Source organism: Trichoderma reesei (genome assembly GCF_000167675.1).
Source record: "Trichoderma reesei QM6a unplaced genomic scaffold TRIREscaffold_52, whole genome shotgun sequence".
Lineage (NCBI taxonomy): Eukaryota > Fungi > Ascomycota > Sordariomycetes > Hypocreales > Hypocreaceae > Trichoderma > Trichoderma reesei.
In genome coordinates this window covers 14,690-25,387 of record NW_006711199.1, presented here as the reverse complement: position 1 = coordinate 25,387, position 10,698 = coordinate 14,690, and the positions used below count along the sequence as shown (strand labels likewise).

Below are 10,698 nucleotides of genomic sequence, written 5' to 3'. Positions count from 1 at the left end.
TAGCAGGCTAGGGAGCAGTATTAGGTTAGGCAGCAGTATAATTATTATTATCCTTTTAATATAAGGCAATTTTAGTATAGATATTTATATTAATATAAAATATATAAAGTTACTACTATATATTTAAAAATATATATTTTAATGCATTTTTTAATGCTATTTCCTTATTTATTATAATAATATAAGGCGCTAAAATATAAAGCTATTATTAAAAGGCATCTAGCTAGTTATAAAGCCACTTATAGGCCTACTACTTTTTATTATTAATAAGCCTAAAGGTAAAGTTTACTACTAACTTTTAGTTTATAATGCTTATAACCTAAAATAAGTATATTTAAAAGCAGTTAGTCTTATATATATTATTAAGATTAAGAACTTTAAAGAATTGCTTTTATATCCGCTTATACTATAAATAGGTTTAGAAGACTATAATAACTTTCTAATTCTTATTATAAATAATAGTATAATAAAGCCTATTATATTAAAGGAGGTTAATCCACTGCTATATAGCTATAAGACCTTTAAGCTTTAACTATTAAATAGCCTATTAGTTATTATAAAGGTCTTTAAGAAAGAAATATAATAGCGCTAAGCTTTAAGCCCTAATAATCTCTCTTATTTTATAAGTGCTAAAGGACTTATATTATAAGAGCGTCCTTTTAGCTTCCTGCTATGCTAGTATATAGCAGTAATAAACTGTATAGGCTAATAAACTAAAAGATATATTATAGTTATGCTAGCCTTTAACTACTTAAAAAGTCTATTTTTAGTTTATTTTCTTTACTGCTATTACTATAATCTTAAACTAACAGCTATACTTTTAAGTAGCTATCTGCTTAAGGCTAGTGCTAACTATAGGTTAGGCTGTCCTTTAGTTATAAAGAAGAATATAGCATATTAAAAGCTTAATATTATTAAACTTATAATAGTTACTAAGTAACTTTTTAATAAGGGCAGCGCTGTTATTATAATAGAATGTCTGCAGAAAGTTAAATAGCTTATTAAAGGAGTTAAACTTACTTCCTGCTAGCAGCAGCAGTAGCAGGATTAGCCTTATAATAGGCTCTTTAGGATTATTAGGATTATTATTAGCAAGGTTAAGGGCATTATTAATAACAGCAGTGTTAGTAGTATTATTAGCTTTAGCAGTGTTAGCTTTAGTAGTAGCTATAGCAGCAGCTTTAACAGCAGCTATAGCAGCAGCAGTAATAGCTTCTAAATAATCCTTTTTATTAGCTATTATTATAAGATTTATCTTTAACTGCCTTAGTGTTTTAGCTTATGTTATAATTCTTATAGCGCTATAGCTGCATACTGTTTTTTAGTAAAGCAGGCTAGGATATAGAGAAACTTAGCCTAATTAGGCTTAGTTAGGTAGAAATATAGCCTAAATAGTAATTTAATATAGCCTGAATAGTAATACTCTTTATTAAAAACTATTTTTATATATAAAAAAAATAATTTAATAATGCCTTAATTTTATATAGCCTTGCATTTTATATTATAAAAAGTAAACTTATAAATATAAAAGTCCTGCTTTAACCTTTATATAAATCTCTTAGCCTAGGAATATAAGACTATTATTATATTACCCCTAGCTATAAGAATAGTATTAGTATTATATATAATATCTTTAAGTTATATAGTAATAGGCCTAGATAAGGATCTTATATTCCTCTTCTAGTTATAGTAATATGCAGTTGCCTTTATTAAATAACTGTAAATAATACCTATTTAGTTAACTATATAGTCTTAAGTAAAGAACTTAAAAAGATTTAGCTATAAAAGTAATAGTTAAGTAATAACCCTTTTAGTATAGCTTAGCTGCTATAATAGTATATTCTTTAAGAGTTTTACTATTATACTATATAAATATAAGTAGATTAGTATCTAGATTAATTTAATAATCTTAAGCATATTAATAAGGCTTTAAAAATTCTATTACTATAGAAATAATTAAAAATATAAAGATTTAAGAGAGTTATAGCAAAAAGAAGATATAGCTTATATATAGCAGGTGTTATAATTATAAAGAATAATATATTAATATTATAGTATTATATAAGGTGTCTTTTTTATTATAATTTTAGCAGTATAATTTTAAAAATAAATAAAGTATATAAATAAATATTAATACCTTAATTTATATAATATTAGTATTATAAATAATATATCTTTTTATAAATTAACAGACCTTTTATAAATTAATATGCCCCTTATCTTAGTAGAGCTAGGATAGGAAATATAGTTATTTTTAAAACCCCCCTAGTACTTAATATAAATATCCTTCTTAACTTCTTTATAAAAAATGCTATTTTAATATTTATCTGCTTTAGTTTAAGATTAAGTATAGTAGTAATAATAAATAAGGCCTTATATATTATTAGCTTAATTATAAAGGTAAATATTTTTAAGTAGTTTACTTCTGCAATCTGCTTAAAACTTTTAATAACCTACTTTACCTTATAATATATAATCTAGTTATCTAGTCCCCTCTTTAACTTATATACCTACTTTTCTTTAAAGATATTTATAAATAGGTTAAGGTTAATAAGTTCTTAGGTTTTATTATTCTTAAAACTTAAAGCTCTTTAATTATCCCTTCTTACTACTTATTTTAAAAGAAACTACACTTAGCCTTCTTAAAGAAGTGCAGTTTAATATTATTAAGTTAGGTCTTAGCTAAAGCAGTAAAAGTAAGGATAATCTAAAATAACACCTAGCTTTATAGTAGATATTAAAGTTCTAAATAATTAAAAACCTTATTATATTTAAAATGCCTAAGGTTAAATATTAGCAGCTATAGAAATATTATCTTAATTATTAACTATATAAAGCTAGTCTTATAATATTACTTTAGTTAACTTTAAATTTAGGTTTTTATAAACTATATATTAATAAAAGGCAACTATAAACTCTCTTCTTTTATAAAAGACTAGCTAGAGAGAAAGAAAAGGAAAATAAATTGAGTATTGCTATTCGGGCTGTATAAAATTGCTATTCGGGCTGTAGTGTAAGTACCTGTTAAATTTCACTTAAAACACTACCTTTTAAACCCTAAATAATACTACTAAAATAAAATAAATAAAAATTTTAAATAATATTTTTAGCTTATTTAATAGCTATCTTTATAGAATATAATTTTTTTATAATTTTTATAGCTTTTATATAACTAGAAAAAGGTATAAGAATATTACTATATTTTAAAACTAGTTTTAAGGCTATATATTATATAAAATTAGGTAACTTTTTATACTTATATATAGCTTATAATATAAATATTATTATTTCCTTAAGTATATACTTATATAAATAATACTTATAGAAAAAATCTAAATTTAACTTAGATTAGCTTTTTAAGCTATTATATATTAAGAAATTCTATTTTTAAATATAAAACATAAAACTTAACTATATAAATAATTTAAAACTAGTTTTATCTTTCTTATAGTATTTTTTTAGAATTTTATATAGATTTTTAAAGATAAGGGGTATTTTAAAAGGAAGTAACACACAGACCCCCACTAAGCTTAAAGAGGTTAGTTACAGCCCGAATAGCAATTTTATACAGCCCGAATAGCAATACTTAATAAATTAATAGCTATAAATATATTATAGGCCTAAGGCCTATAGTGTTATAAGGTGGTCTTAAGTTATTAAGGTAAGGACTACTTAATATATCCCCCTTAGGACTAATATACTAAAATATTATTATAATATAACTTAAGAAATTAATAGTATTTTACTAATTATAAAATATAGGCTATTTTACTATATATAAGAAATATAAAATAAATTTAAGAAATAGCTGCTATTCCTTTAATTAAGAAGAAATAGTGCTAATAAAAATAGTAAATTAAATTAAGGTTTTCTAGTTATTAAAGTTTAAAAGTTACTTTTACTTATTAAAGTGTAAGGCTTCCTTAATTAAAATAGAAATAGATTACTAAAATAAAAATAAGTAGAAATAGGTTATTAATATAATAATAAAAGCTTATTACTTCTAAAGCTTTTAAGCAGCTTTTTTTTTATTAAATAGGATGCTTTTCTTATAAAAGATATATTAGTATTATTAATAGTTAGGGTTTAATAAGATACTTATATCCTAAAGTATTAAAAGTATAGGAGATAAATTTATCTTAATTAGTAAATAAGATGCCTTTTATAATAAAGGTCTCTTTAATATAGACCTAGTTAAAGTAGCTGCTTATCTTAAAATGCCTTCAAGTTAGTATTATAATTTAGGAAGGATAAGAAGACTTATACTACTTTTTATTATAAATCTAGCACTTTTAAACTATATTAAATATAAACCTATTATAGTTTAAATCCTTATTAGTATAAGAAAAGAAAATAGGAAATAAGGTATAGTTAAGGTAATAAAATTAGTATACTTATTATAATTACCCTTACTATTTAATAAATATATAAACTTTAAATAAATCTTAACTATTAAATAGCATTAACTATAAGTCCTCCTATTTATATTATAACATATTCCTATTTAAACTATAGTAGTTTATACTACTAGCTAAACTACTAGGGGGGTCTTAAAAGTTAACTACTTACTATAAAAGCATAGCTTACTATAAAAGGCCTATTAATTAAGAAAATAAGATATTAATTTAAAAAATAAATATAATACCTAGCTTTATATATAATTTATATAGTATTTAAAGTAATATTTTAGTATAAGGTAAATATCTTATTAAACAGCTTATATAATAAGTGATTAGTATATCTAGTTATATGCATACTACACCTAAAATTAGGTACTGTTTTTTTTTAAATTAACATCCTATTTTCTTAATTAATAGGCCCCCTGTAGTAAGCTATGCTTTTACAGTAAGTGGTCGACTTCTAGACCCCCTAAGTAACCCCCTAGGTAAAATATCTTATACCTAAGCACTAGAATATAGTATTACACACTAGAAGTTATTACCATCAGAGATCCATAAAGATCGTGAGGTAAAGGGCATACAGGATCACACTAAAGTATATGCTACTTCTGCCTCTGCCTCTACTACTGCTGCTGCTGCCTCTGCTACGGCCACCTCCTTAGCTATATGGCAATTTTAAGCGATGCTGTTGATCTCGCGCTGTAATAAGGTGGTCGGCTGCGGTGAGGTCGGCCGCGGTGAGGTTGGCCGCGATAGTTGAATATAGGTAGAAGCCGTGACTATGTATAGCGTTATGTGAAGACAAGCCTGCCATTAGCTTATACTGTAAATAAGTATATAGTAATAGAAGTGATAGTGTATGCATAGGAATTTTACCTTATGCATAGACTACTATAGTTTAAATAGAGATATACTATAGTTTAAATAGGAGGACTCTTAATTATTTTTAAAAGCTTTATAAATTTAGTATGCTTAATCTTTATAAGTGGCTTTATTAAACTATTTGCAGTTATTTTTTATATACTAATTTACTATATCTTAAAGTCTCTTTATTTTACTTTATTAATAATCTATTTAAAATAAATATTTATATGCCTTATTTATATTATATTATATAAATTAAGAATAGTAATTCTAGTATTTTAAGAATTAGTATATAGAATTACTTAGGGGGTCTTAAAAGTTAACCACTTATTATAAAAGCATAGCTTACTACAGGGGGCCTATTAATTAGAAAAATAGGATATTAATTTAAAAAAAAACAGTACCTGATTTTAAGTATAGTATATATATAACTAGATATATAAACCACTTACTATATAAGCTGTTTAATAAGATATTTACTTTATACTAAAATGCTACCTTAAATACTATATAAATTATATATAAAGCCAGGTATTATATTTACTTTTTAAATTAATATTCTATTTTCCTAATTAACAGGCCCTTTATAATAAGCTATGCTTTTATAGTAAGTAGTTAACTTCTAAACCCCTTAAGTATAGGCTTTTAGTCTTTAATACTTAGATTATTAAGGATTTTCTTAATTTAAATAGCTAATATTTTAGCTAAGGTAAGATTTATAAATTTAGCTTTAGTTAAGCTTATAGTAATAATAGTTTATTATTTACTTTTTTAATAAACTAGTTTATTTTTAACTAATATAATATAGCTTACTATACTAAATCTCTTAGCTAAGTTATTAAGCAATACTATATTAATATAAACCTTAAAATTAAGATTTTTAATATTAAATTTATTACTAAGTTAAATACCTAAATTAATTATATATTAAAGGTATTAAAAAAGATGCTTTAGGATTTTCTTATAGTATTTTATTAAACTAGTATTAGCTTTATAAAGCTTTTAAGTAGTATATATAATATTAGGCCTTATACTTATTAAAATAAAGTTTAAGCTTTTAGTTTATTTTAGCTATTTTTTTACTAATATAATAACTTCTTATTATTTTTAATTATAAAGAATTATCTTTTTAAGTAGCTATAAGGTTTTAGCTAGATTTTAAAGTATTAAAATAAACTTAGTAATAACTTTCTTAATATAAGTGCTTTAGCTAAGTATAATTATTTTATTTTTTTAATCTTTATAAACTTCTAGTTTAAAAAAAATAAGTAATCCTATTTAAACCATAGCATATTCCTATTTAAACTATAGTGGTCTATGCCTATACTAAAATTATTATGCTTACACTACTAATCCTAGAGCTGCACACCTATATACAGTATAAGCTAATAGTATATCCTATAGCCTGCATAATAACACTATAAATAACAGTATTGCGATCTTTAATACTGTAGACCCTCTGCCTTTATTATTATAACTGCCATTACCCTAGGGCTAAAGCCATAACTGCAGCAGCAGCAGGGCCTCCTTATAGTTATCTATAAGTCTAAGTTGCAGCCAGCTATCTATACCTACGCAAAGATCATAAGCAACCTGGCGACGGTTTAAAGCTAATGCTGCTGCTGTCCCTTCTAGTAATATCCTTAACAGTAATAACCGCCAGTATGCTACACTGTATTTTGCTGTGCGGGCGTGGACCTTACCACTTAGGGGTGTCTCTCTAGCTGTTGCACAGACCACTACGGTTTAAATAGGAATATGCTATAGTTTAAATAGGATTACTTAAAAAAATAGCTATATCTTCTAGCTTTTTAATTTAAAATAAACCTTTTAGCTATATTACTATATTATAAATAATTAATATCTTTAAGGCTATAACTATTATATTATTTATATATAAAATTAAAATAGTACTGTTCTTATATTTAAAGATATAAAGCTAAAATTTAAAAGGTTTAAAATTAATTATAGCTTATAGCTATATAGCTTTTTTAAACTACTATAAAGAAGCTCTTAAATAACTACTAGGGGGGTCTTAAAAATAACTGCATTTCCTATCCTAGCTTTACTAAGATAAGGGGGCTATTAATTTATAAAAGGGTTATTAATTTATAAAATACTTAAATCTTAGTATATATGCTATATAAAATAAAGTACTATTTTATAAAACTATTACCTTTACTTTAATAAAAGCTATTTTACTTAAATTTAGAATTGCCTTATAATAAAAAGCAGCCTAATAGTCTTTTTTCCTTAGAAATTATAAAATTAGTAGTTTAGGGGTACTTTATATTATATAGTATATAATACTATAAGTAATATATCTTTATTTTATAAATTAATAACCCTTTTATAAATTAATAGCCCCCTTATTCTAGTAGAGCTAGGATAGGAAACGCAGTTATTTTTAAGACCCCCCTAGTATAAAAAGCTTTCTTTAAATAATAAACTTTTCTAAATCTATTATTAAAGCCCTGTGGTTAATATATATAAACTTTCTCTTTAATATTAGCATTAAGGAATGCAGTAATAGTATTAAATTACTACTACTTAATATTATTAGTTATTATAATTAAATAAAATACTTTAACTAATGCAGAATAGGCTATTATAGTATAAAGTTCCTTTATTAAATAGTCTATCCCCTAAAGTTAGTCTTCTTAAATAATTAAGCATGCCTTTACTATAGGATTACTATTAGCAGGATGCTTTAAGTTATATATCTATTTATTATAAAGGATTATAGTATCCTTTAATAATATAACTAGGCTTTAGGTCTGTTTTTTAATTAAACTATTATATTATTTTTTTATTATAAGGAACTATTTAGTCTTATAATTATACTTCTTTTTAGTATTATTTTAAAGTATTACTAGGGGGGCTGTATAAAATTACTAGGGGGGTTATAACTAGCCTAAATAGGCTTAGTAGGGGTCTCTGCGCAAGGACTTATAGAAATCTCTTCTAACTTTAAAAATATATAATTAATTCTAGAAAAATACTAAAAAGAAAATAAATATATTTTATAAAAGCTTATTAAGTAAACTAATATATTTTAGCTAAAAATCTTATTTATACTTAATAAAGGCCTAAAAAAACTAAGTTTAAGTTAAAAGCTAATTCTTAGCTAAGTAAATACTTATATAAGCATGCACTTAGTATTTACTAATAGTTTATAAAGCGCTTTTTAATAATATATAAAAAGTTACCTAATTTTATATAAAATTTATATAAAAAATTAAGCTTAAACTTAGCCTAGGTTTCTACTACTATTATATAGCTTATAAAAATTAATAAAAATATTTTAAAAAATTATATAGTATTTTTAGCTAATAAATTACTTATATATATTTTAATTATATTTTTTTTAAATTTTATTATATATAGAAAATGTCTTATAAAAATATAGTATATAAAAGAAAAAAGTAAGGTACTTAAACTACAGCCCCCCTAGTAATTTTATATAGCCCCTGCAGTAATACTTTTAATTTAATTCTTAAGAACCTTTATGCCCTTATTAAGTTATTACTTAACTTTAAAAGTTATAAATATTATAAGTATTAGTTATTCTTTTATAAATTTATTATGCTTTTACTATTTAATAGTCTTAACTATTAATATAAATTTCTTTATTTTTCCTTTATATAAAGCTTTATAGTTAACTTAAGTAATACCTTTTATAAAGTAATACTATTATTAATTAGCTATATATATTTTATTTATTTAGCTTAATTTAGCTTATTTAAGTATAGCTAAGGTTATATTCTTAATATTACTTATAAGGTTTTATAAGTTAAGGATAATAATAATAATAGCATCCTAGTAAATAGCTTTAAGCTTAATTAAATATTAGTTATAAAGGTTATAATAATTCTAGTTAGTTAAGAAGGTCTTATTTTATAAATCTTTTTATAAAGTAAGCTCTAAGATTTAAAAATACTTGCCTTTTTTATAATTTACTAGTAATTACTATTAAGTATTACTATCTAGGCACTAATAGATTGCTATTTAGGCACTAACTAACCTAAATAGGCATAGTGGAGGTCTATGCCTATAGACTTACAGAAATCTCCTTTAACTTTAAAATTCTATAAATAATTCTAGAAAAATAGTAATAAAAAACAGACCTTAATTTTAGCTTATTTATATAGTTAAATTTAGGATTATATAATAAAAAAGCTATTTAGTAAATAACTTTAATCTTAAAAACCTATTTTTAGTTTAAAGGCTATTTTTAGCTTAAATATAAGTTATATAAGTATGCATTTAGTATATTTATAAACTGCTTTTAGTAGGCTATATAGCTATATAAAAAGTTACCTAATTTTCTTTAGCTTTTATATATTAATAGCTAGTTTAAAATACTATAAGCTTTTTTTATAAATTACTAGCTTAGAAAAAATAAATAAAATATTTAAAAAACAAGATCTTATTATTTAGCTATTTCTTTAAAGAAATATATTTTTTATATTTTTTATTTATTTTTATTTAGCTAGTAAATAAGCTTTTAAAACATAGCAGTTTAAAGGAAATTCTTTAGGTACCTCTACCAGTGCCTAAATAGCAATCTATTAGTGCCTAAATAGCAATACTCTTACTATTAAAGGATATCTTTATTATTATTAGCCTTAAAATACTTAGATTTATTAGCTTTAGTATTATTATTAATTACTTTATTAGCCTTAAAGATATTTTAAATAGTAATTATATTAAAAGCCTGCTATAGTCTAGCTACTTAGCTAATTACTATTTAGCCTTCTTTTTTAATCTTTAAGTTAATAAGTATAGCTTTATACTTAATTTCTAGTCCCTCTTAATTATAAAGTAACTTATCTTACTGCCTAACTTTTAAAATTATATATTTTATAATTTAATAACTTTATTTTATTTAGTAAATAGACTTTATAAATATAGCTATTTAAGCCTTTTATATTAATAAGATATCCTTTATTTATATTAAGATATATCTTTATACTCTTAATTTATTAATTCTTATATTTCTTAATATATACTATATAACCCTAAGTCTTAATATACTTAATATTATATTTATATTCTACTTAAATAGCTTTAAATATCTTTTTTAATAATAAGATCTTATCCTTATTAAATAAGGTTAGCAGTAAGTTATAAATATATATAGTAAATTCTATATATAAAGGCTATAAGGTCTTAAATAATTTAATTTTAATATAAGTTACTTATCTTAAGTTTATAAGGCTTTTTCTAGCTTATTTAATTATACTATTTTATTAAAAAGTATAGGCTATAAAGGTTTTAATAATAAATCTATTTTTATAAAACTAGTCTTATATTTTTTATAATATAAACTCTTTTATATTATTAAATACTATAATTTAAACTTTATAGCTACTATTAAAAACCTTTACTTAGTTCTTTTAGCCTTATAGTTTTTTTATAGTATTCTTATAAT

General features: G+C 22.5%; 1 protein-coding gene across 1 annotated transcript; it reads left to right on the top strand.

Annotated features, from left to right (window-relative positions):
* Positions 1–4,217: 4,217 nt before the first annotated feature.
* On the top strand, positions 4,218–5,079 carry TRIREDRAFT_112651 (uncharacterized protein; the record flags this gene model as incomplete). The annotated part of the gene is made up of 5 exons (XM_006969922.1): positions 4,218–4,227; positions 4,358–4,365; positions 4,671–4,678; positions 4,818–4,845; positions 4,933–5,079. The coding sequence occupies 5 exons, from the start codon at positions 4,218–4,220 to the stop codon at positions 5,077–5,079; spliced, it is 201 nt and encodes a 66-aa protein (XP_006969984.1).
* Positions 5,080–10,698: the final 5,619 nt, after the last annotated feature.